The 26567-nt window shown below is 39.6% G+C and overlaps 1 protein-coding gene across 4 annotated transcripts in view; it reads right to left on the bottom strand.

Annotated features, from left to right (window-relative positions):
• Positions 1-1291: 1291 nt before the first annotated feature.
• nalcn (sodium leak channel, non-selective) overlaps positions 1292-26567 on the bottom strand; it is a 70789-nt gene continuing 45513 nt past the window's right edge. For 3 of the 4 annotated variants that reach the window (XM_080291178.1, XM_026144024.2, XM_080291180.1), the window contains 29 exons: positions 17847-17983; positions 17053-17194; positions 16818-16891; positions 15116-15217; positions 14951-15020; positions 14673-14764; positions 14398-14520; positions 14186-14242; positions 13549-13669; positions 13339-13470; positions 12633-12800; positions 11417-11521; positions 10888-10994; positions 10687-10807; positions 10489-10587; positions 10096-10189; positions 7700-7806; positions 7463-7540; positions 7257-7376; positions 7095-7163; positions 6843-6991; positions 6561-6654; positions 6085-6217; positions 4757-4872; positions 4173-4330; positions 2991-3141; positions 2727-2876; positions 2473-2590; positions 1292-2183 (listed from right to left, as the gene is read on the bottom strand). In XM_080291178.1, the coding sequence (XP_080147304.1) occupies positions 2041-2183; positions 2473-2590; positions 2727-2876; positions 2991-3141; positions 4173-4330; positions 4757-4872; positions 6085-6217; positions 6561-6654; positions 6843-6991; positions 7095-7163; positions 7257-7376; positions 7463-7540; positions 7700-7806; positions 10096-10189; positions 10489-10587; positions 10687-10807; positions 10888-10994; positions 11417-11521; positions 12633-12800; positions 13339-13470; positions 13549-13669; positions 14186-14242; positions 14398-14520; positions 14673-14764; positions 14951-15020; positions 15116-15217; positions 16818-16891; positions 17053-17194; positions 17847-17983 (3330 nt within the window). In that variant the 3' untranslated portion in view covers positions 1292-2040. The remainder of the gene's footprint in view (positions 2184-2472; positions 2591-2726; positions 2877-2990; positions 3142-4172; positions 4331-4756; positions 4873-6084; positions 6218-6560; positions 6655-6842; positions 6992-7094; positions 7164-7256; positions 7377-7462; positions 7541-7699; positions 7807-10095; positions 10190-10488; positions 10588-10686; positions 10808-10887; positions 10995-11416; positions 11522-12632; positions 12801-13338; positions 13471-13548; positions 13670-14185; positions 14243-14397; positions 14521-14672; positions 14765-14950; positions 15021-15115; positions 15218-16817; positions 16892-17052; positions 17195-17846; positions 17984-26567) is intronic. The other variant, XM_080291181.1, reaches the window with a different exon arrangement.

The following is a 26567-nucleotide window of genomic DNA, read 5'->3' as shown; positions in this document are numbered from 1 at the left end:
AGAAACTGAGCTCATCTAGATACACAGCAAGCTGCTCATAGCAGACGACAGGGCTGTCATCATAGGTCATCGCTGTGAAACGGAGAAAGTGCTGAGCACCAGGATAAGCAGTAACTCAACAGGGGTGATATGCAAAGGAGGAAGCGAGAAGGAGAGGAAGGAGTAAATAATGCATTCGCTTCCTCCCGTCAGCCTAGCTGTAGAATCCGCCAGACTGATCAAAGTTGCACAGTATGGCTCATCAGGACCGCTTGTGTCCAGGAGAGGGCAGTGTAATCCAGACACAGTGTTGAGACCATTTTCTTTGAGCAGATCCATATGAGGAGAATCATTAAACAGCATCTGTTCAGTCAATTACCCTCGTTGCTAGTCTAATCATATGTTAGATAGAAGGCTAATTAATTTTCCTATAAAGTGAACTCGTCTGGAATTAAAAACAAGTCATGATAGGAAGGGGGGGATGTGTGCTCCTGATAATTAAATGTTCAGAACAATAAAAATTCAACATTTCTGTTTCAGTGTTGAGTTTGTATCACATGACACTAAACCGGCATTTAAAATGATCTTTTAAAAGATCGGGTTTTCAATTTATTGGATGCTTTTTGGAAGTTTGAAAGGTTGAAATTTTAAATCCGTTTTAGCATCATACTGTACAGCATGTGCTCAAAGCTTAACTTGTTTGGCAATTCCACTGAAGACATCAGTGACCTATTCTAAAATGGCAATGGCATTGAGTGCAAATGCCAGAAATGACAGCATTTTCTGGTTCTTGAATAAAACTGTTATATATTTTAGTCACTGGGCTCTGGAGGCTACCCCAGCTGACACCGGCAAGACGCAGGATACACTCGTGACAGGTCGCCAGGTCATCAAAGGGCCAACGCATTCACACCCACGGCCAGTTCTCCAAATTAACTTAAAACACCTATATATTTAGACTGTGAGAGGACACCACCACCGTATAGCTCCTATCTATCCCTATCTATTTTCTGTCTGTGAACAGCATATTTAATCACAAGAGCCTTGATTTTTGTTAAAACACCATGCATTATAGACACCTAACTGTTTTAAAAAATGTAAAAACTTTTAGCTTTTATGCTTTTCAAATTTTATAGTGGAATATTACGTGGTTTATGCTGTGACTTACCCCATAATCGAACTTGCTAAGAACGGAGATAAATGACTGGTTATATTAAGAACTTAACTATAAATCTTTAAGTTGCCTTGTTCGAAGGTATCCTGTAAAAGTATGCAATTGAATGTAAAGGAAAGTAAAACAGTCTGCTCAGTCTTTTACCTCATAAATGCCCAACAAGTTTGGGCCTTTATTTAATAGAAGAATTGAATACTTGATAAAGCTAAGAATTTATAATAATTTACAAAATAGTTAACGTTTTAATGCCACACAAATACGGATAGATGTATTAATTACATTCACAGTCATCAATCTAAAAGTTTCATTTATGTAGCTTGTTCCACCAACAAGAACAAGAGGTCTGGTTTAAGTATAAAGTGACTATGAGGAAATCAACATTTATATGAGTAATACTGAAGACCACCAGAGACGTCATGGGAAAACACTGACTAAAACAGAAGAACAGAGACAGAGCATCAACATGAAAGGATGTCAGAAACTGGAGCTGCAACAGCACAATGGCCAGTGTCAAATATTGACACGAAACAGTAGAAAACACATACAGCAGCAGCTTCTTGGTTTGTATTACACGCCATGGCCTCGGTCATTGAATAATCTTTAACACCATATGTGCCTGCATAGAAAAAAGTCCTCATTATAATGAGTGGAAACTGTGGAAAAAACAGTCATTCCGATGCCAAACCTAAAGAAATTCTGTCTGCCGGATCGATGGCTCATCGACAGCCTCCGCACACGTCCTGCCAAGCTTTTCGATCAGAAAAAAGAGCTAAACATTTTTGTTTCCATTGGTCGGGTTACAGCAAGAGAAAATGAAACAACTGGAGTCAACCAGCAAGATTCCAAGCTCATCTATAAAACACCGCAGGATGCCGCGCAGCTCATCTCTAAATGTCAATGAGGTCGTCGCCGCTCTCGTCGCTCTCGACGGTCAGCTGACGGGTCCACCACTTCTTCACCTCTGACCCTGAAGAAGCCTCGTCGTTGACGGGGTTCATCTTGCAAACAATAGACTTGACACTCGTGCGACCTGAGAATGAAAGACATTCACACCCTGAGTCTTGTGATGTCTGCATGTAATTTATGATGTTATATTACCAATTCCACCACAAATGGACATTCACTGCGTGCCGCTGTAAGCGAGAGTGTGTCAAGATGAGGTGATGTCTTTTTTAAAACATTGAAGCTCATAAACAGACTGCCTGGATTTTCCCACGGCAGAGAGAAACTTGAGCAAAAAACTTTTCACTTTTACAGAACGCCCTCTAAAGAAATGTTGCCTCTTACAGTACGTAGACAGCACACTACAGCAGACACACCTGCAGGCAGCCGCCACTGTCCCAGCTTCCTCTGTGGTCTCCCCAGGTCCGAGGAGTCCTGCCTGTACCCTCCTCTGTCTGACAACGTGGGGCTCCGAAGCTGCTGGAGGCCACTCATCTAAACAAAGAGGAGAGATCCTTTGTTTCACCAATGCAAGCGCACACCCGCAGATTATATTATGTGCTTGCTATAAATCACGCTGTGAGCATGTGTTGGCTGTGTATGGAGTGGTGGTATAGATGCGGGGCTTTACCTCAGGCTGTGAGGGGTTGTCTGGGTTGTTAGCATTGTGGTCTTCACTTGGCACTGTGGTCTCTATGCTGGGAGGGTTGAGGAACCGGTTCAGCTCCTGCTGCTGGCTCTCTCTCAGGCTGTGAATGATGCTACACGACTGCTGCTGCTTCTGTGAACGCACGCATACATTCGTGGTCAGTGTCGTGCATGTTTACAATACTGCGGATACTGCAGGGGAACAAAACACAAAGCATGACTATGTGTTTTCTGTTAAGACACTAACCGCCCGGATGCGTTTGAGGCATTTCTTGAGCCACATGCGTATGGTCTGCTTGGCAACCTCTTCCTCAATGGTGTACTCCAGCTGTTCCCTTGCCAACAGCTCCTCCAGCTGGAGAGACTTTCTTATGTCCACTGAGCGGTATGACAACATGCTGCACGATTACACACACACACACACACACACACACACACACACACACACATGCAAAAACATACAGAAAAGAGAGATATTTAGTTATAGGTTTGGTAGAATTAAAAGTGGTGAATGTGATGTCACCTGATTAAAAATTTCAGATATTTAAAAAATGACATCATTTGCGTCTCTCTACGTTGCCAACTGTTTATACTGGAAACATGAGAAGCACTTAAAAGAGGTTTTTATCCCCTGATTCAGGTTTAAACAATGTGACTCATTACTTTGATATGAATTTTAGGTTACTGTTTAACACTTCCATACTGACCGTATTCTATGCCTTTAAAGCAGGGCCCAGAATTCCCTGATAAATGTCTACAACACATTTTGAACTACAGATTAATTTAGAATGTAATAAGAGCCCGTCTGACATTAAAAGATGTACGATCAATCCTTAATTAATGCTTCAGAGAGAAGGGAGAGTGTCCCATATAAGACCTAAGATCACTAACCTTTATAATAATCAATATTCATTAAATATTAACTAACACTTAAGGAACAAAACTTGTTTTTTGCAAACTAGTCAGTGGATTCAAAGCAGTGGCAAAAAAGCATATGTGTGGATTTGAACATGTTTAAATATGACCCCCAAACTCCTCTTCTGATCTCTGCTTTAGTCTCAGTTTAATCTCAATAGGCTCAGAAGAAATGGACTCTAATTTCTTACATTGTGGGCACCAGTGTTTGCAGGTGCAAAGCACCAACAGACAGGTACATACCTGTAAAGTGCTTGTATTTATAAAGTGCTTTTCCAGTCTTACTCACCACTCAAGCAGCTTCTAAACTGCAAGCAACACTTAAGATATAAAGTTTATGATATGCATCACACAACAAAACATTAAACAAAAGCTTCTTGAATGTTTTCTAGACATTGTGAGACAGGTACATTTACTAAAGAAAAAAACTATTTCTAAATTATCCCAGGCCACTAGCAATGGAAGGTATTTATTTCAGGGTTAATCTTCTGCATCTATGTGTGATCTCAGTCACCTGAGCACATCGTGAAAGGTCACATCTCCTCCGCTGTGAAGTCGCTCCATCTCATAGCACATGTGTTTAAACAGCAACTTGTCTTTGTCCAGGTCCACCTCCAGCCTGCCTCTAAGCAGACGAAGCAGAAACTTCACCCTGGATGTGGGGATTACACCCTGGAGAGAGATGGTCACACAGTTCACGGGGTAAATTAAGAAATTATGCAACGAACTTTAAAAGCCTGAAATCCTGGGATTTAGGTGTATTTCAAAAGCTGTAAAATATCAACTGCATTTAGATTTTTTTACTCACAAAGTAACTAAGATTGTTTCTAAAGTTCTTCAACAACCTAAATCATATTTTATGAACCTTTGATTTTCATAGCAAAGGAACTATGAAGGTCCCAAACAGAAAGTGACCTGATATCTCAGCGACTGGGGACGACATTCTAAGCAAACATATTTGGCCACTAGTGTGTTCCAATAAGCTGGAAAAAAAGTATTTTGCTTCATAACAGTCAATGTGCCACCAACTATGGTTTTATCATGGCCAGAGATGTTGCCATGGTAACTGTGCCCACTCTCCTCTTGCTAATTTCTCACCTCCCGTTTGTCATCCACCATGTTCCAGATGATCTGAAAGTGCCTCAGGTCATTATAGCTCAGCAGCTGGTCCTCCTCAGTGGAGTAGAACAGAGAGAAGTTCTCCACAATGATGGCTGCAGACACAAAAAGAGATATTAATACACACACGCAGAAATATTCAATAATACCAGTTCCTCTATCTATGAGTTTTCATTGTGACATGTATTTCAATAGGGGAATCTTCAAATTCTCATTCAACTTACTCATTTTTCAACTCTAACTACTTCCACATTCATTGACCTAGAGCCACCAATCAAACTTTAAAACGTTATACTTTTTCTTCAGTTCCAGTTTAAGTTTCATGCTATTTTTTATGCTAAGATTAATCTTAAAAACTTCTTTCAACTGCTGCTGTGTGCACAGTGTTTGCTCTGCAGCCTTCATTTTACTCTCAAAACGTGGCCATCGTTGTTCTCTTTCCAACAGTGTGTCTTTCAATGCTCAGAGAAGTAAACTTTTTGAACTGTGTGAATCCAAGTAGAGGGATAACCTTCTAACCGACCCATATAAATACACTGTATTTTTAGTCAGGAGTTTGTCTCAACAGTAGCAAAGACCCCACTTGTTAAATCGCTCCTGTCATTCAGATGTTTTCTGACTCTAACTTTTCTTTTGTCATTAGTCAGCTTTTTCTAATTTACATTTTAACCTCCTAGGACCTGGCGTCCACATATGTGGACATCACAAAATACTCAATTTTGCTCAACATGGGCCTGATTTCTACTTACGAGGACATTGTACTGCTACTGTTCTATCAAAATTTTAAACAAATATCCTCATATGTGGCTCTTATTTTTCTTTTAAAAAAAAAAGGTAAAAAAAAATCTGGTAATTCTTTGTTTTTACATTAATTGGGCCTCAATATGCCCAAATATCAAGGAGAAATTAAAAATGCATGTCGTGGAAGAGTTCGGGTCTTAGGAGGTTAAACATGTTCACCTACTTTTCAACTTCATCTGTGTGAACGTCGGCTTTTAGCAGTTCTGAACTTTTGTTTTCAGGTGAAAATTTCTGTATTTTTAATCTCATTCAACATTTTTAACTTAAATTCAGCATTTATGTCATTTCAGCTTAAAACATTCAGCTATCAGCATTCGCACTGCAGTTTCTTCAGAAAATACATTTTCTAGTTTATATTGATATCATTATCCTTTTGCCTAAACTAAACTGTACTAACCCAAATCAAATCATAAAATATAACAAGTTACCTAGTTTTTGGACCCGACATTAAAGGTGAGTCAATAAGATGACATTACAAGGTTATAAATAACAAAAAATTGACTGACCTACAAGAAGGTTGAGCATGATGTAGGCTATAATGACATAGAAAGAGCAGAAGTATATGAGTGCTCCAGCATAGTTGCCACAGTCCGTCTCCCAGTAGCGATGTTTATCTGGGGTGCAAAATGGTGGTTGCACCTGGGGAGGGGGAAAAAAATTGCATCAACCAACAGATATTAAAACAAACATCAAATATTCTAAGAAACCATGTTAAACATGTTTTCTTATTTACTTATATGGCTAATATTAACAGTGTCCACTGGTCCTCTTTTTTGTTTTTTTAATAAAGTGGTTTAAGAAGAACGGCAACATTGAGATCAGCGGGGTATGGCCAAATAATAGAAATATAAAGAAGTAACCACAATATTATGCTGTGAGCACTAAAGACAACAATCAAATCCTCCTACTGCACTGAAATGGCCCCAGAAACCACTTCACATTTGTCTATGGGGAAGTGCACTGTACCCGCAGCCCATCTTACCATGCAGTCATGCATGATTTTATTCCAATCTTCTCCTGTGACAATACGGAAGAGAACAGTGATAGCCTTGCCTGCTGTGGAGAAGTTGGCATGCCTGCGATTGAAGGAGATAGACACACTGACACAACTGTGTAAAGAACTCCTTTACTGTACCCGCTGCTTACATCCTGTATTGTTTATTGAAAAAAATAGTAATAATAATAATAATGATAATGATAAGATACCTTTATTAGTCCCATGAGTGGGAAATTTCATAATAAAGATCGGAAAAGCAATGATTACCGGTTTATGTTCTCTCCGTATTTGACGGTTCCGAAGAGAACAACTCCAGCAAATGCATAGCAGAGAAGAAGGAGAAACATCCCCACGATGATGAAGAAGCTCTTGTACATGCTGACGACTACAGTGAGCAGCAGCATCTTTAGTGTCACCTTTAAGATCGTACACAAAGGTGAAAAAGCAGAATTTTATTCCTACACTAGAAAATCTATTTGGATAAAGTACTTTATCTTATTTGTTGACTAATGTACTCACATGTTTCCCACATATTGTGAAGAACCTGAAGACAATCACACATGTGCCCATCATGTAGGTGTACGCATTCTGGAGTAGAAAATTGTACAGTAATTTTAGCTGTAGTGAAAAAAAATCAATAATACTGACTGAATTTGAATTTGTTTAACAGATTTTTCTAACCAGTAAGGAAAAGTGCAGAACAATCCAGATGACACCGAGCGATGTAACCAGGAGGTCATACCGATTTCGTCGACTCTGCCAGTAACCAGCGGGGGACATGGCTATCAGCTTCATTGTCACCTATAAAACAACAGCAGCAGTAAAGTAAATAAAGCCACTCAGGTACATTACAAATACCCCAGCCATCCCCCCCAAAACAGGCTCACCTCCAGGACGAATATGAAGGTAAAAACTACAGACATAGTGGCAAGGGGAAATGTTACACCGTCATCACCTACATTCCACTGAGGAAAAACACAAAAAGACCGACGTCAGTTCATACATATAAAATTGGGTTCACATCTGCGATAATTAAAAAGCCAGCTGAGAGTGTAAACTGAACAAAGACAATTAGAAGCACTCTCAGGTAATACGGCGTCATATACTGTTAAATGAGGTGTTACCTTGACTGAGAGGAGGACGGATTGTGCCAGTACCAGCACAGCAATGCCCCGTTTGAAGAAGGGATGCTGAGTAATGTCGTACATCTTGGCCCGGAAACCTCCGTTCTCTGTCAAGCACAAAAGAAGGCAAAAAAATTCAGTGAAACCTAAACAACGATTTTGGAGAATTGTGGCATTTTTGATCATCAGTGATCAGTTATAAATGTCTGAAAAGGCTCTTGTATTGAATAACCCGGGTGATTTAACTTTCAGTAGTAACCCCTACTGTCCAACAGATGGCACTCATAGACTGTTCGATTATTATTACCTGGCCAATGAGACTTTAGTGCAGCATATTTATTCAAGTAGATAAAGGGAAAAACATGCCAACATGCTTAAGTTTTTGTGAATTTGGCAAGTTTTTTGGACAGGCTGTCTCAAACGGCAGCTTCTGCACTTCATGAACCAAAATGTTGATCCTCTTAAGCATATTTAGAAAACCTTTCTAATCTTATCAAATCTAAGTTATCTAAGGCAGAATACATTCATAGTCTGAATGCAGTGTCTTTGCGACTTTTATTCTATGAGCCTTTCAGATCACTTTGGCCAACTCCTCTTTGCAGAATTGTTTAATTCAGACACACTGGAGGGTTTTTGAGCATGAACGGCCTGTTAAAGGTCATGCCAAACATCTCAATCAGACGATCTTTGATTGGGTCACTCCAAAAACTTCATTTTGTTTTGTCTTTTTTTGAGTCATTAAGAGATCGTCCTCCTGCATTACCCAATGTGTGCTTGAACTTCAGGGTATGAACTGATGGCCGGACATTCTCCTACAGGATCTTCTGTTAGAGAGCAAAATTCATGATTTCATCAATGACAGCATCATGAGGCAGCAAGGAAGCCCCACCAGCATGTTTCACTGACTGTTCTTTGAAATGCTGTTCATTTTACACCAGACGTAACGGGACTACAACCTTCCAAAAAGTCCCACTTTTTTCTCGTCAGTCGACAGAATATTCGAGTTGGATTGTTCCACTGAGGCCATTCTTGCCCACTCTCTTCCTTTTTGATGAAACATGCACTGTGACTTTAACTGAGGCAGATAAGGCCTGCAGTTCTTCAGATGTTGTTCTGGGTTATTTTGCGACCTCCTGGATGAGTCGTTGATGGACTCTTAGAGTAATTTGATAGGTTAATCCTGGGAACGCTCACCACTGTTCCAAGTTTCCTCCATTTGTGGATAATGGCTCTCATCGTGGTTCACTGGAGTCCCAAAGCCTTAGAAATGGCTTTGGGACTCTTTCCAGACTGATAAACGTCAATGCCTTTGTTTCTCAGCTGTTTCTTTAGTGGCATGACGTGTTGTGTTGTGTTTGTGAGACACTTTTAACCTACTTAAGCATCATATTTCAAAAATATAATGTTCCTAAATATTATATAGTGGTGTCTTTTGCCCACTTTCAAGGATCATTTAATATCAAATGAAAAAACAAGGAAAATCAAACAATGAAATCTGCAGGTTGTGAGTCTATATACTATATGACTGCTGGCCACAAAGAGTGTTTGTAAGTACTTTGGATGTGACTGTGTGAGCACAGACCAGCTCAGTGTTTTAATGAACCACAGGTAGTGAGTGAGTGAGTGGTGCCTGCACTGAAGACCTTTGGATGAGGATCAAAGTCAGGTTGATGGTGCTGGAATAAGCGGCGGTGATGACTAAAACTTAAGCGATTGATTTTCTGTTAGCTCTCAGCCTCAACTGTACTAACAGACAATTTCCCACACTGCCTCTGAGGCACTTCTACTGTTCTCATGACTCTAATCACTAAAGGGAGAGCAGCCGCATGATTTTACTTTGTAATAAAGCTGGCAGTTTTCTTCAACTCAGGTAGGAAAATCAGATAAAGTCTGAACAAATATTTCCACTTGCAGGCAGCAAAAGAAAGCAATGACATGTAATTCAGTGACAGAGTTCCAGTGCTGTTGCGGGTCACATATGAATAACACTGTCATACTGAGCCACTTAATGCCGTCTTATATGTGCGATGTGCTAGTTAGTTAGTTTTTTTTTCAACTGTAATGTTTGACTATTTTAACCTTTTTTTAACTGCTGTACTAAAAGAGTTTACCAAAACTGTGATTGGGGGAGACATTGCATAAACGTTATAAATTGATTTGCCTGTCATTGAGTGAAAAAACTATTTGATCCCCAAAACGTGACTTGTTATGGCAGAGTAGTAAGCCGTTACTTGTAGTTGGTTACCAGGTTTTGCACACAGTCACTGGGGGATGTTGCAAAAAAAGTATATTTAAAAAAATGTTCCTATTTCTTGGTTCTCTTATTGCTGCCTGCAGCTGTGTTTTGCAAACCATTGGTGAAATGTATTATGTTATTTTATTATGTACACTCAAACCTGGGCGAGGGGGTAGGTGTAGAGGTTGGGCTATTTTCAATCGACTCTTCAGATCCTCCCATCTTCTCTGGTCCACTGTTAGCAGAGCAGTACCCTGTTGAGATGAGACACAATCTTAACTCCTCGTGGTTGTAAGCCTAGAGGCCTAGAAGGAGTACCACATAACTGCACCATCACCAGGTTTAATTTGTGTTGCACTATTCTATCTGATGCCAAACAACAGGGGAACACGCCTCACAAAAATCTAAAACAAGATGCATTTTAATTGGTCAGTTTTGTTTAACTAGTGGTCAGAGTGACACCATAATGCCCCACATACCACACAGTATGGTGGTAGGCAATAAAAGGCAAGAAGGTGTATCTACTATAATGTATACGCAGTACGGCTCTTACCTTGTTCTCATTGAAGTTTGCAATGACGACACCCACAAACAGAGTGAGTCCAATCATACATCCCAGAAACACAAAGACATGAATGTAGATGCCATGGATCTGCAGACACAAAGAGTTAGAAAATGTGTAGAGCAGCTGACGCACTGCAGGCATAAAATGAGAAAATTCATTGTTATATGAAATGTTAAGGATCAGTACCGGTCCAACACGGTGAATAATGACATCTCGGACCTCCACCCACCCTTTTAGTGAGAGCACTTCAAACAGAGCCAGCATGGCATTTCCCACATTGTCAAAATTAAAATTTCGTGGATTGGCCCTAGAAGAGGTCATAATGTGTGCATTAATGACTGGCTGTGCAGAAACAAATGCACACACAAGCAGAAAAACAAGTCTTACCAGACCCGTGGTACCCAGAAACCTGGTTTCTTTTCTCCAGGCTTCAGTTTCAGGTTCAGATTTCTGGAAACACTGACGTTTATTCGGAATATCCCGTGACAATCCTCCTGTGACAGGCCACAAAGTTTAACAGCAAAACACAGAAAGGAACAATAATCAGAACATTTAATGAAATGGAAGAAAAGGGCTATTTTTGGATTCATGATTTATGAAAATAATATACCCAAAGACTTTCACAATAATGAAGTCTAGTGCATTACAGTAGACTTAAATAAAAAGCACTTGCATTTAACTTAAATAAGAAATACTTTTCTAGATATAGTCAATTATCTTGGAACAACTGTTTATAAAATAAAAGGTTTTGTTCTAGCACAAGCTGAAAAAAGCGTGAGGACTGTTGTTAAGAAAATAGGATAAAAGGAAACACTGGTTTATTGATTTGACTGGGGAGGCCCCTTCTACTTATTCAGCCTGTAGTTCTCTGCAGGAAGTGTAGAACAGTGGGTCAGTGAGGAGTTTCTTGCTGTACCCGTTTAAGAACACTGGGGTCGTTGCACTTGGCAAGCTTTCCGGCGAACAGTTGAACTCCAAAGCTTGCGAACACCAGCATCAGCGTGAGGAGCAGAATGGAAACCTGCAGAAAAATCAATCAGGAATTTAAGACACAAGTTGAACATAATCCAAGTATGAGAGCAGTGGATGTAGAAACCTCAGCCAGGAAAATCAATCAGACAGAGTAAAAATCAATAACTACAGCACATTTTTTGTAACTATAACATTGTAACACAACTATAACTATATTCAGTTTCCAGAAAAGCTGGTACATGCTGTCCGTTTAGAAAAAAGTTGCGCTCAGTTTGTAATAAAATTGGTTAATATACATAATGGGGTATAAGAAGAAGCCACTGTGAGCACTAATGCAAGTTAAGCCATCACTAAGTCACTGATCAGATGAATTTAAAAAAAAAAGAAATGTGAAATTTGGGCATTAATTATTTAACACTCTTTTAAAAAAAAAATACTAAACACTCCGCCTGCAGTCTCAGTTGGCAGATATGAAACAAAAAAGTACAATAGGGAATACCTCAAACTTTTGAGTAGCTAAAATAAGCATGGATGGGAAAATATTTTGCTTTCTAAATTTCAATTAATAGAATAGAATAAACCTTTATTATCCCATGGATGAGAAATTTCAGTTAAGTTGGTCAACTTAACCGAAACGACGTCAAAATCCTTCTTGATGTTGACGTCATCAAGTTCAAACTGTTTATTATTTACAGACTGGTACAAAAAATGTTTCTGTTCGACATGCTGTGCATTATGATCTTTAAAGCACTGTATTGTGTCTTTATTTCCTTTATTGCATTTACTGTATTTTATACAGCTTCCCATTTGTTTTCTGAAATTCCTGAGCAGTGTCACTTTATTTTATAAGCAGTGTGGCGGTCAGGTTGAAGGTAAGGTATCAAGTTTAAGGTAAGAAAAGTTCATTTTGATTTAAACAAATATTTGAACCCTATTTAAATAGTTCTCCTGCAAAAATAGTAAGTCCTGTAAGAGAAGACTGAGTTATATTAATCGAAATTCACGAGAAGGTTTTTTTTTTTGTTTCCCTCATTAATAAAAAACAATAATCTGCCGCTACTGTAGATAAAATAATCTATTTGTCTTGTTATCTGGTATATTAAAAAAAAAAAGTCACACACTCTGCCACACACAGGTGGAAAATACAAACAGGTGCTAACCAGAAAAATCTCCTTGAATCCTTTGAGAACCTCCCGCACCACCTTCCTCATCTGGGGTACCAGCTTGAAGATCCTGAGCGGACGCAGGCAGCGCAGCATCATCAGCAGCTGAGCCCCAGACTCAGGAGGAACGTCAGGAGGTAGCCAGCACAGAAAGATCAGACTCACCTACAGCGAACACAGCAAAGCAAGCATGAATAGCATCCTACTGATTTTACAGCAACGTGATTCATATTTTAGTTTCCAACAACAACACTGAAACTATCCATTCTCTTTTCATTTCTCTCAGTACTAAACATTGGACAAACCTGATCTACTGAACCCAAACCAAAGACTCTCCAACTTTGAAGCCTGAATAACATTCAGCATAAAATATTTCTTCTATTGACCACTTCTATTTCACATCAAAACTGCAGCTTTCAAAAAAAATCATGATAGTAAGGCACTAAAACTGGATACAGTTTTTGATTCATATGGTTACTGCGTAACTCTAAGTAAGGCAACATTTGCAGCAACAACAAATCTGTGAGGTGGTTGTCAGATGTAAAATTTTCTGGAAAGTCATATGAATGTTAAAAGGTCCAAAATACTCCTATAATAGTTAATAGCAAACAAAAATGCATAATATCTTTGCATTTGGTCTATGTACCCTCACTCGACTAAATGGAAAAACACGATGAAGCAATATTTATATTAGATTTCTCACGAGATAGATAAAGATGTCCATGACGCCTCCAAAGTCTCTGATGACAGCTGTCGGGGTGAAGAACAGACCGTCGGCCATGATCTTCAGGTTGAGCTCAATGCTCATGAAGATCACAAATACATACTCCCCAATCTGAAACAGACGCCACTGGTTTAGTGCATTTATCCCTGCGCTTGACTGTTCATGAACCATCAGTCATCTTTTTAATACCTGAAGGGTGGGGGCGTGCATAACCCTGGTGAAGGGGGATTCGAACATCATGGAGATGCAAGAGCAGATGGTCACAACAATCATAACCCAGTCCAGATAGGTGACTAAGCCCAGAAGATCACTGCAGGGAAACGCACATCAGATTTCACGCAAAGAAAAAGTAGGTTTGGTATACAGTAAGTAGGCCAAGAGAGCAATTTGGTTTGCTAGCCAGAAAAACACTAATACAATATAAAAAAAGATAGGTACGGCAAGACAAAGAGAGAACAAGGATGAGTGGGGAAAGGTATCAGAAAGTGAGAGTGAATAAATCTTAGTGTGTGTGTGTCTGTGTGCACGTGTGAGCAGGCCGATCTGTTTTACAGCAAGATGTCCCCAGGCACCAACGGTATCTGATACAAAGGACCGCTCTGCTTCTCACTTCAGTAATCAGTTTCTCTGCTCGGCTGAATTACTATCAGGCTGCATAATGGGTGAAATATATTTCACAGCTCTTCACTTCACAATTTTCATTCCTTACCACAGTTTGGGGAAGCACAACAGACAAATAATAAGCCACAGAATTAATGAGTATTCCACTGTTGCACAATGAACAGATCGATGGAGAGTCAGGCAATCAATAATTCATCACACTTACTACAGCTGGTGGTATTTGGTGTTCTTCACTGCTCCAGTTATTGGATCAGTTTTTGATCTACATATGAAGTCATAGAAAAACAAAAAACACACACACAAAAAACATACAGACAGACAGAAAACATAAGGTTCAAAACATTTTCTTACTACAAAGATTCATATAAACACTGTATGTGTGTGTGTCTGTTAGTTTAGATTTAAGACCAGTCTTACGCATTGAAGCGAGCTCGAACAATCATCCTGCAGAAGTTCCTGAAACGGTGCTCACGCCCCACGATAAAAAGAGGCTTATCGAAGTAAGGATGGTTCTCCCTCAGCTCCTCCTCCTGAACCTTCCTGCTCAGCCACACAAGCAAAGACGTGGAGAAAATACCAGTGACTTCATATCAATCACGTCAGAGAATAAACCATTGTTTAGCCATACTTAACTGAGTTACTTTTTGGTGAAGAACTTGATTTAACGTAATTATAATATTGTGTGTGAAAACCTTTTCATTTCAGCTTGTTCTTTCTTTTCTTGGATCATCTTGATCTCGCTATCCTCTCTCTGGGCATTACGATAACGCACTGTGCTGGAATGCTGGGGAAAGAAAAAAATAGACAATATATATGACTCATTTTTTTATTACAGAAATTCCCTGTCATCTTCTTACACTTCTTGCATATACTGAGATATATTTTTAAGGACCATAGAATCAGAAGCGCTTTATCTGGCAACAAACAAGCCTAGTGCAAAGTATGTGCTGGGATGTGACTTTGTACTGACATCCTGAGTGAGAGTCTCCAGCGATTTCCCTCGGCTGATCCTCTGACTAGTAGAACCATGTCGCAGAGATCTGCAGACGCAAAAAGCAGACCATAAGATACAAGGTCTCGACAGTAAAGCACAAGTGTCTAAGTTTCTGTCTGTGCATCAAAGTGTACGTCAGACCTGCGCTCTTGCCGCACGTGATGCTGGACACTGAGTATGGAGCGTTCTTTGGCAGGCTGGCCTTCAAAAGATCCACTTTGTATCCGCTGTGTTGTGCAAGCGCTTGGAAACACAGACACAATACAGTTTGCAATACCAATAAAACTATATACTGCCTTGCTACCTCTTGTTATCAAGTACCAATTTTTTTATAAAGACATGTAGATGCTCTAAACATGGTCCTTCACCAGAGTCACTAGTTCATGATTCCAGACGGTGCTGTTTATCCAGTGAATGAGGGTACAGTTAATTGAAGCTAATCAGCTTGCAGTGAAGAGGAAGAAACTCAAAGGACAGGAAAATGGCAGCTGTTACTGACAGTGGGGGGCATAATATTAGAGAAGTAACTGAATTGGCACATTAATAAAAAATTTCATATTAAATAATGCTCAGTACAGACAAACACTGACACCACAGTGCTGCCAATAAATACACTTTTGCCTTTTTAAGAGTATTTTCCCCTTCTTTAGTTACTCATTCATAACTGCCTTGCAAGCACCTAAGAATCGCCGTGTTGTTGTAGCATATCGTGATATCAAAATATCATAAGTTGCACTAGAATTCCCACCCCTAGTGTGACAAGATAGTTAGCTCTTGTCCATCTTTTAGTGTAACAAGTCATCTCTGGCTTTTGTCAGTCTGGAACCATAAGAGGACTGTAGTAACCCAGTCTACCATTGTGAAACTGGTTTGAATCATTCCATTAGTCAGTGTTTGTGTGTGTGTGTGAGTGAGAGAGAGACTCTGATCATTACTGTCTGTTCTGACTAACAGCAGAGCCATGTACCAGAACAGAGCTAATGACATTGTGGCACCAGCAACGTGTGTACTTTAATCATTTATGGAGACTCTGAGCGATTGCTTGTTTACTGGCAATAAGCACGCATGAATTCCTGCGTATGCTGGACTGCGCGTGTGTTTGACTATGCTGGTATGTGAGCCTAATTGTGTGCTTGTGTGGAGGATGGCTGGCCAGACAGATCGTGTTATGACTACTGATAAGCTGTCTATCTTTCAGACTGACAGAATATTGGAATGGAAGGGGAGGGGGGACGGATTGGACACGGTGCCGGCAAGCTAATCTGCACTTAGTGCCAGCTCTGCCATGCTGAACAGCAAATTATCCATTTACTTCATCGCAACAGTAAATGAGTCTGAAGTGGGCCTGTGTGTGCGTCTGAGTGTGTGTGTGCCGAATAAAACAAAACAAAACAAAAAACAGAGAGAAGCATTAACAATACAAGAGTGCTGCTGTGGCACAGCTACACCTAATATGTACACACATTATTAGTTTCACCCACGCAGAGCCCACGATGCATTTTTATGACTATGGATAATGCATTGTAAACACATTTAACTCAAGTCTTTAAGGAAGGTATAAAACTGAAAGTGTATGAATTACTGTAAAAAAGCAAAAACATGCAAATAACTGATTGCCTAAAAGCAGGGAGTAGATGGTCAAAAGATGTCTGTACGCGCAGGTTAAATTTAGAACAGAGGCGGATGAAACGTGAACATGTTACAGAAATATAAGTTACATTATAGTTTATTGCAGCATATTAATATCCTCATTTCACTGTGATGCGCGAGCTGGCGTACGATACGTGTATTAATCAAATTTAGCACAGTTTGTCACAATTACTCAGGTGTAGTCGTGTCTTACCGTAGGATTTTATTGATTGTAGTTTCTTTCTCCAGGAGGTTACGAGCTCGGATGCTAAATATTGACCTTCGAAGCTAAGAAAGCACGGTCAGTTAAAAAAAAAAAAAAAACCTACACAGCTGTAAATATTAGGTACAACGTGGCAATCTGCTTCATTTTGCTGTATATTTACAGTCACAGAGACAAAGAAAGGAATAGCATGTAAGCGAGCAGGCAAAGAAGTCTGTGAAAGCACCTTTTGGTCAATATATTTGTTGTCTTCAATTGCTGAGCGTTTGGAGTGGTCACAAGAGGAGGATGAAGCGGAGGGGAGACGCCGGAACAGACAGCTGGTATCCTGTTGCTGACGATCGATGAACTGCTTCATAAAACTCTCCCTAAAGTACACGACAAACAGCACGCACAGAAATATCAGGAATTTTAATGTACGGTGTCCCCCTAAAGAAATCCATATTCAGAAGTAGACGATCACAAATTTATAAAGCTTATCTTAGACGCATAATTACATCAGTGCAAATTCAGCTGCAGTGGAAGCTCTTAGTGCAGCGACCCAGCAGATGGGCTGCAGAGGGAGATTTCTTTAGGGTGAAGGACTCGGCCTGCACTACTCGGCAACTAAACAATAAAGCTAAATTATGAGCCGGACTTTGCATCAAATATAGTTCAGTTTTACCGCTAAAGGCTGCAGAACATAAAAAGTCTGTTTTGCAAATGACCAACTAGCTGCTTTAAACTAGGAGCAGGAATGAAAACGTTACTTTTTACTTTGTTTGCATAATGTCTGGAAACTACTGGTGGAATTCAAAAGCTTCACATCTTTGGTGGTCTCTGTTAAAACCCACACTCATAAACCCACACTGAGAATTACTACTTAACATAACATTGTCCCTATATTTAATCTAGCTCACTTTAAATGTCTGTGTATCTTTTTAGCTCTGGTGGATATCGTTCTTCATTTTCTCTTCATGACAAAAAATAGCCCAAATTATGTAAAGTTTTTGTGTTTAAGGTGTGTGTTTGTGTGTTTACCTGATCCTGGGCACAGTGAAATCAGATGGAAGCTTGGAAATTTTCACCATCTGAGGTCTGTTGGGGAACTTTTCAAAGATCCTGAGTCGTAGAGGGAGCTTCTCTTTGGTGTCAGCATTGGCTTCGCTTTGCTTGAGCTAACAGAGGGAGGATGAGAGGCAGTTTAAGCACAGAACAGAACTGCAGGGCACTCTTAAAGAATGCAGTCGGCCTTGACAGCATGAGAAGAGAGGGATTTAAGTTAGAAACCAAGGAGGGGGGAAACGGGAACGGTTAGACTGAGTTCGGGTTGTATGAAGGTTTTTGATCTTGAGATCTGCAGGTTTTCATTGCTATTCATAAGCAGAAGGTGTGAGGTTATGTGTGGGATATCCAGAGGTAACGGCTTTGAGGGTGCAGCTTTATATTTCTGCCAGATGATGGCAGCAACACACTTACCTACAACACTCACAACACATACAGTACAGACAACCACGTTTAGGATAAGATCCCACTTACTTTTCAGAAAAGAAGGGAGAAGGCAACAGAAGATAAAAAAAAAAGAAAGATTACTCTGGAGGGGTTAATGGAGAAAAGAAACAATAATGACAGAATAATGTGCATGTGTGCGGGCTTAAGCAATGCAGCGCAGACTGGTGAAATCAAAAGATGACAAAGGGACTAAAACCAATTATTTCCATTAATTACATATTGGGGGGGCTGACTGAAATTCTCTTGCAGGTATTCTCTGTATGGGTGCATGGAGATAATCCCTGATGCATTGCAGATTAGGCCTACGAGGGGAACTGGAGCTTATCATTCGAAGAAGGTAACTGCTGTGAAATATATTGACTGGGCTCTGTGAATATTTCTCTGTCAGTCGTGGCGTTGTGTGACTGTCTGTCTGCTGATAAAAACGTCCCTGCGTTCTGTTCCCCGTATAGGTATTTCTGTCAGCAGCTGTCTGACTGTGAGCGACCAAATGACTGGAACAGCCTCTCGGATCTGAGGGATAACAGCCAGAGAACAGAGAAACCTGAGAAAGGAAGGGATGGAAATCTGCCTATCCACTTCCTCTTTTTGTTTTTAGCAGACTAAAATGTTGGAGCTTCTCCTTTACCCTGAGTGGGTGTGTGGCATACTGTGAAGATGGAATTATGCACCAGCGTTCTCTTGCCTAGGCTTTCTGTCTATACTGACTCCCAAGATAGACACAGGGCAGAAAGAGAGACTGAGACTAAAAAAAGGTAAAAGAGACAAGCCAACAGATGGAAGCCGGCAAAAATAACGACACAAAACTTAATTGATGATTTAAAAAAAAAAGACAAATGGATTTCAAGATGTAAAACAAGTCATTATTTAAAAGAACTGCGTGCTGTGTTTGCTGCAAGAGCACAGAATAGGAAAAAAAAATGTTTTGAGCACAATCGTGAGCTTATTTTCAGTTCTTTTACTGAAACTTGAAACACACACACACGCACACACACACACACATCATTAATATGGACCTCCTGGCTCCCAAGGGTACTAATCAATTGGGCCAACTCAGTGAGATGTGCACCTTCAACAAACCCCTACACCCTTATCTGCTACAACAATGCAACAAAGCAAAGATTTCCCTCTATCCTTTACAGAACTTGTTCTTTTCTATCAAACTCAAAGTCTCAGTGTTTCTTTATATAAGATCATCCTTACAAGTTCCTTCTTCTCACTTACAAATCCCTTAAAGCCCGGGTCCCTCAGTACCTGTGTGACCTGCTCCACCCATACACAAAGTCTCAGATGCTAAGATCCCCAGCTATGGGACAGAGCCTTCAGTGTGGCAGCTCCCACCCTCTGGAACTTTCTCCCAAAAGAGCTTTGCAATGCCCCGTCAATGGAGTCCTTCAAGAAACTCATCAAAAGTCATCTCTACAACTAAGCCTTCAACCTCTAGCCTTTTGTTTTTTGTATATTTATATATTTGTTTAAATATTTATACTCTTTTATAAATCATCCTTGGGTTTCTTGAAAGATATTAAAAAAAAAGTTAGCATTAAATTTCACGATCTCAGTTTCAGGTTCAGATTCCATTTATTCCTTCCCTCACTGACCTCTAATTTTTTCATCCTCTTGTAAGAAAAAAACCCCCCAAAAAAACCAAAAACCTTCACTGTCGTGTGAGCTAGACACACTTATTCATACTCACATGCATCGAATTTACATTTAAATTTATCAATGGAACGTTGATCAGAGTCCACTGTGCCACAGATTGCTGTTTGGGGTGGCGAGTGTAGTGCAATGCATAGTTTCCTCGACTTCTAACACTGTGGAAATCTTCTCTGTGAAAGCTTCGCCTGTATGTGTAGTTACACTCATAAGCTGCCATAGATCACCAACTAATGCTAACGCAGCAGGTCTTCTGTCTGTAAAATCAATAAAGTAAACAAGAATGAGGAAGAAGAGATTGCTTTCACACAAAATCTATTCTCTGCAGATTTACTGATTTTATGTGTTCCTGAAAATGAAAGTGCCTCTTTGTCAGGTTTTCACCGTACTGTAATAATGTATCAATACTGTTGCTATCAAGGCAAAGATTTAAAAAAGAAGAAAAGAACCCTGGCCAAACTGGTACAATCAAGTATTATGAACATATCTAGTACTTAGTTTAAGGCTTTACAAGCTTTAAGGCACTAGAATAAATAGTTTTGTTTTAAACATTGATCAAATTATTACTGTGACTGCAATAAACAAACGTATGACTGCACTGAGATTTATCCCCAGCTCTGCATTGTTATCCAGTTTGCAGCTCTTTGTTTTGTTTTACTTTAACATCTCACAACTTTACACTCCCATATGGAAAAGATATATATAAATCTTATAAAGTTTTTATCTGTCTTGTATGAAACTTGTATGAAAAGAATACAGGAGTGAAAGCACATATAAGATCCCTTGAAAAATTATATAATGAAACTTGTATGTTTTATATACTTACTAAAAAAATATATGAAAGTAATGAGAAAGTGGCCACTTTCATGAGTAAATCATGTATGTTTTTACTATTTCTTTTCCATATGGGCTTGGTTAAGTCTCACGCTCTGATCGAACAAGGACTCTTCAAAGCAACAACACATGACATTAGCTAACTGCACCGTGCACAGTGAACGTGTTGGAGCAACAGTGAAAGGGATAAATATTTTCCTGAACACTAAAACAGCATTATAAGTGACAGCTTGCATTCGCTGCCCTATGTGCTTTGTTATATACGCCTTAAGGAATAAGCACTAAAAGTACGTGTGTGCACGTGACAAATGTGGGATATTTATATTCCACTTGTATGTCTATGTGCACATATGCACGTGGGAAAAAAAGGAATTTCTTTTTGTGTCATAGTTAACGGCTGATAAATCAAAACTACTGCTTTCCCTGCCACTGATGATATTTAATGCATGGCGCAGTTACAATGGAGCCAAGACTAATGTGCTTTGCCTTGAGACCCATTCAGGTGACCTGCCACTGCTTCCCCCTTCATTCAAGCCAATTTCAGGCTCCGCTGAGCTAGGGAACTTTCCATCTGGGATTTCCACAGCTCTCTTGACCATGGCTGAGAGGGGTGAAAAAAACTAATACTGACCATTAGCATTAAGCATTAAACCCAATTCAGTCATAGCCGTAGTTCAGGGAGAGCATGAAGAAGTCAGGATTGAAATAGCCAGAGCCAGAGAGTATTGAAGATTGAGAGAATTCAGAGGGAAAAATCAACTGCTTTTCTTTCTTTGCTGGTAGAAAGAAGCAAAGCCCTGTATAAAGATGAAGTTCACCTTGTTATCCAATAGTAATACTTTTATCCATCTGCAGGTGAACACCCCAACTTTTCATGATAGCTTCATTTTACAGCTGCAAGAACAGCTCCATTCGGATAAAAATCCCATTTAGCAGAAGGACAAATGGATCTGTGAATTAGAAGAATGACTCAAGCAGGTTAGTGTCTACAGTATTAATATTCGCAGTGGACAATCCTTCTGAACTCTCAGTCCTGTAAAGCGAATCTAGCTCACGCAAACACCGATAATATTTGCGAGTGGCCAAACAATGAGGAACTCATGAACAGCCGCCTACCAAACTGCGGCCCACACACATCCGTCAAATGCCTGTGGGAGTGCATAAAATCATCTGCATTTTACCATTCAGCCTGCCTTTCACCAGCCCCACCAGACAACAGCTGTGTACGCGTGAGGATGTGTGCGTGCGTGACCCCAGACGGCACATTTTCGTAATAATAACACAGCTTTACTTGCTGTGCAATCCATCATTCGGCACATCTGCAGTGTGTGTCGCTCTCTTTTTATGAATTTGTGCCAGCTCAACAATTTTAGCCATGATATATGCCAATATTAAAATGCTGAAAAATTCAAAAACACGCACGGTCATTGTAATTGGAAACAACCTATTTGCATTCCACATTCCTCAAAGTCTTCCCCAGGCCTGTGAGCCTAAAGCTGCAATACCCAGTGGAAGGAGATCAGAGAGCGAGTAAGCAGGGTCACCCTCTTTCTTCACATTAGTTGGGTAATGAGGCATACTGCGGAGTTGCTGTAAAGCCACACAGCCCATAAACCTCTAATAGCTACCCCTGATACTCAAAACAACTGCAGGTGCCATTGTCTGAAAGTCCAAAACTGTATCACGTTCAGCTATGTTGCTTTGGGCTTAAAAAAGATTAATGGGTTAAGGGGGTATGTTGAACCTAATTTTTGTTTTGTATCCCCATGCTTGCCTTTCTTGGTCTCACGTAGCCTCTTGTTTTTTCCCCTATTATAGTCTTTCCTTTTTAGATCCAAAAGTATGAAAATACTGTCAGATATTCTGTATGCCTACATGTTGGAAACTCTTGCCATGAATGTGCGACGACAGCCCAAAGCAAACATAATAAACATGAAAAAAAAAATCACTTAAAATTGCATTTCGATAAAGACTTCTTTCTTTTAAAAAAATGTGCATGTGCCTGTGTTTTATTGTGTGTGCTGATGCTAATTTCAGAAAATGACAGAGGCACAAGGCCGGGAGTGTTTTTAATAGAAAACTGAAAGTGACATTGAAAAGATAAGAAAACATTGTTTTGGGATTCTCTAAGGGGATATGCTCTTTTCTTCTCCGCTCCCTCTGTTTTCCTCGCCTTTCTCCCCCTCTGCTAGATCCCCAAATAAGTCCTTGGTCCATTAAATCAAGAAGATTGAGGACAGGCTTTTACTTTAATTCATAAATAATGAAATCTCTAGTGGGAGGTAATAAAACAATAAAACTTTTCAACGCTTCTGGTTAAACGAAATTCTTCTGAAAAAAAAGATTTTTAATGTTAAACATTTAACAAAATATGGAGGTTCCAGCACAGATATAAGAGAAGACAGAACTGACATGTCCAAACAAGCTACATCATATTCACACAAATGTAGAGTAGCCTTTGTTTTTTCTCAGAATTTATATAAAGACATGTTAAAGTAATTAAAGGATCACTATTGCAACAATGATACAGCATGCTCCTGTCACCGTTGTACAATAGTAATTAATCATTCTCTACCTCATTCATACCCAACTGTTATGTCACATAGGGCTGAACGATATATCGCATTTGCGATAATATCGCGACATGATCAAGTGCAATTTTCTAACCGCAAAGGCTGCGATTATACTGCGATTATAAGGCTGTCCAAATTACTACCATATCCCAGAATTCATAGCGCGGCCCAGCCAAACTCCAGTTTCCAGCAATGGCGGCCGCTACTAAGTTTTAAAATTACTCATACTAATCTTTCTGGGTCACAAAATAAACTTTTAACATATTTTCAAGCGAGAAAGTAGTTGTGTAAACATCAAATATCTGCTCGGTTTATCAAGATATCCCATATTTGCAAAAGTGCTTCGACGAGATTAAAGTTATTAGATTAGATAAAATAAAACTTTATTAATCCCCCGGGTGGGTTCCTCCTTGGTTTTCACACAGCTGACTAAACGTCAAACAGAAAACTTATTAAACAGAAGTATGAGACAGTCGAGAATTTACACCAGTGTCTGGTTATATTTTAGATAGCAAGAAGCAGATGGCCGAGTTTATTAAACTCCACCGAGACAGCGGTGACGCTAATCAGAACTAGCCTTCTGATTCAGAAGGCTAGACCGTCCAATTTCACGCCTTTAAACTTTAAAGGCGTGTTTGTGTGTGTGTTTATACAATTGCTATTATGTTTGCACTTTATGTGTAATGTTACTGACTGCAGAGATCAGTAAGATGTGTGTATTTTTTATTTATTAGTTTTATTTATTTAATATTTTTTAATTGAATGACTGTCTAGTAGTTCACAGATGTCGAAAAACTGAGTGTGGTAAAGCCACTGATTTTTTTTTATGTATATTTCTGCAATCTGCACATTGTACTGACTTTCATTTTAATGTTTACACCAGGGTTCCTTGTCGGCACTTTATGCTCAGATGTTTGTAAGCTAAAAATAAACTATTGTGTATGTTCAAATATACTGTTGTGATTGAAGAAGTTAAATAAAAATGTCAGTCATCAATTCATGCATCACCTCATGTCATCATAACAGAGGTCTGTCTTCCAGGAAAGAACAGTTTAAAATTAATGTAATATAGTATTGGCCATACTATATGATGTATTGCTTGTCTTTGTTTAATAATACAGGAGACAAAGACCTTAAAAAATAATCGCATATCGCATCGCAATCGCAATATTGGGGCAAAAAATCGCAATTAGATTATTTTCCATAATCGTTCAGCCCTAATGTCACAACATCAGATTTTCAAGACACACTTATTGTGGGAAAAGCGACAATGATATTATTACAATATCAATAATGCTGCTGGTCAAGTTCCCTTATAAATTTATCTTTTATTGCAAATGAGTTAATGCTCACATAGTACACTTACATGTCTTGTGACAGGTAAAGGCACTGGAAAAAAAAGCTTATATTCTGTTCTATATAGTGCAAATGTTGCTCTTTAAGGAATTCTGATCAACAGCTGCACTATATGGGATATACCTGCAGCTGTTTAAAATAAGCTTGCCAACACTGATGGACAAAAAGACAATCTCAATGCCTTTACCTGTCCTCTGCCCTTTCCACATAAAACTATAAAATAATTTAAAAGCCAGAGAGAAAGTGTCAAAGAACAGAAGGAAAAGACTGCATAGGATTCAAATGTCAGTTTGTTTGTATTTGTTAACCGACTGCAAATTGTAAGGCAGCATAGCTTTCAGCTTTTCTGACTTTCTTCTTGTCCCCTTTAAGTATTTTGCAAATATGTTCCTCATGACTCATCTACCAGGCCTGAGGACCTGTTTGGTTGCTAGAATATTCAGCTTCACCCAAACAAACAGATATGCAAAAATCAGTGTGTGTGTGCAATAAGAAACTGATTTTTCACTACTGACAATTCATACCTTGCACAAATAAAAAATGCATTATTATCATCATCATTGCCTTTAGGGGTAAACACCTTTCTCTATCTTCGGGCACTCTATAAACATCCCCCTTCCCTTTCAAGCTCCTAGCCTCTGGTCCTGCACTGTTCTGCGAGTAGGAACAGTTTGTTGGATGAAGACAGGCCATCAGTCTCTCTCACCACATAGCCCACCAATCTATGGCAGCATAGATGAAGGTAGCACAATAGCAGGCAGCAACAACATGCAACCTCCTCCTTTTGAAAAGGTTTCACTCACAATTTAGATATGCATACCGCCTGTGGTTTTATGAGCACTGTTAACAAAATTACTAAACCTTAATCGATTATTATGATGATTAACTTATTAATACAAAAAAAGAGTAACATAAGAGAGTAAAAACATTTCCCTCCTCTATAATTCTTGTCTTGCATGCATGACTTCACCTTGTTCTCACTCCTGGTCAGTCACTTGATCAAAGATTGGGATTTGAATGGTGATTTGACTGAGGACGTTTGACAGGTGGAGGTGCCGCCAACGTTGTGATTAGTGGACAGCTTGCCCCACCACCTGAGTCACAGTCACCCTGTGAGGGAGTTTCCTATTAGTTGTGTACTAAAGCACACCTAGGGGGCTGTGAATGAGTGTGTGCGCCTAGTGTGTGTGTGGCAGGGATCTCCTTCCTCCTTTCATTTCTGTCTAGTCATCTCCTGTCCCGGTCCTCCTTTCATTATGCATTTCCATCTAATTTCATCTCAAGCAATAAATACACAATCCTAATCAACATTGATGAGTGGAGGATGAACATCTGTGTATGTGTGTGTTCAAGAACCAATAAGACTTTCCTGTTACTTTTGTACTCATGATGCTTGAGTGTGGAGGAATAAGCCAGTTTGTCAATCAGCTGCAGTCCTGCTTACTGTCATGTCTGTGATTATCCATGATCCCTCTTTATATGTGCATACAGTGCATGCATAGTTGAATGTGCCTGTGTGCATACAAGCATAACTATACTCCTGCTTCCAGGCTCTCTGATTACAATGCACTGATTCACGACTGTTAAACCTGCCAAAACCTCATGCATCATTAAACCAATCAGATAACACAGCATAGAAAGTTTGATCCCCTTGATCACAGTGCCTTTATACTCCTGCTCACGTTTCCCTTACACTCAGTAAAAGAATAAAGACAAATAAGAGGGGGGGGGGGGGGGGGGGGGCGCGTCATCTTGGATCTTCAGAAAATATGTGTTTAAGAGGCTATAGAACTGTTCTAAAGAGGATACTGCTGACCTAATATGCCTGACA

This window comes from Astatotilapia calliptera, chromosome 16 (assembly GCF_964374335.1).
Source record: "Astatotilapia calliptera chromosome 16, fAstCal68.1, whole genome shotgun sequence".
Taxonomy (NCBI): domain Eukaryota; kingdom Metazoa; phylum Chordata; class Actinopteri; order Cichliformes; family Cichlidae; genus Astatotilapia; species Astatotilapia calliptera.
Note: the sequence above shows the minus strand (reverse complement) of the source record. Positions and strands in the feature narration are given on the sequence as shown.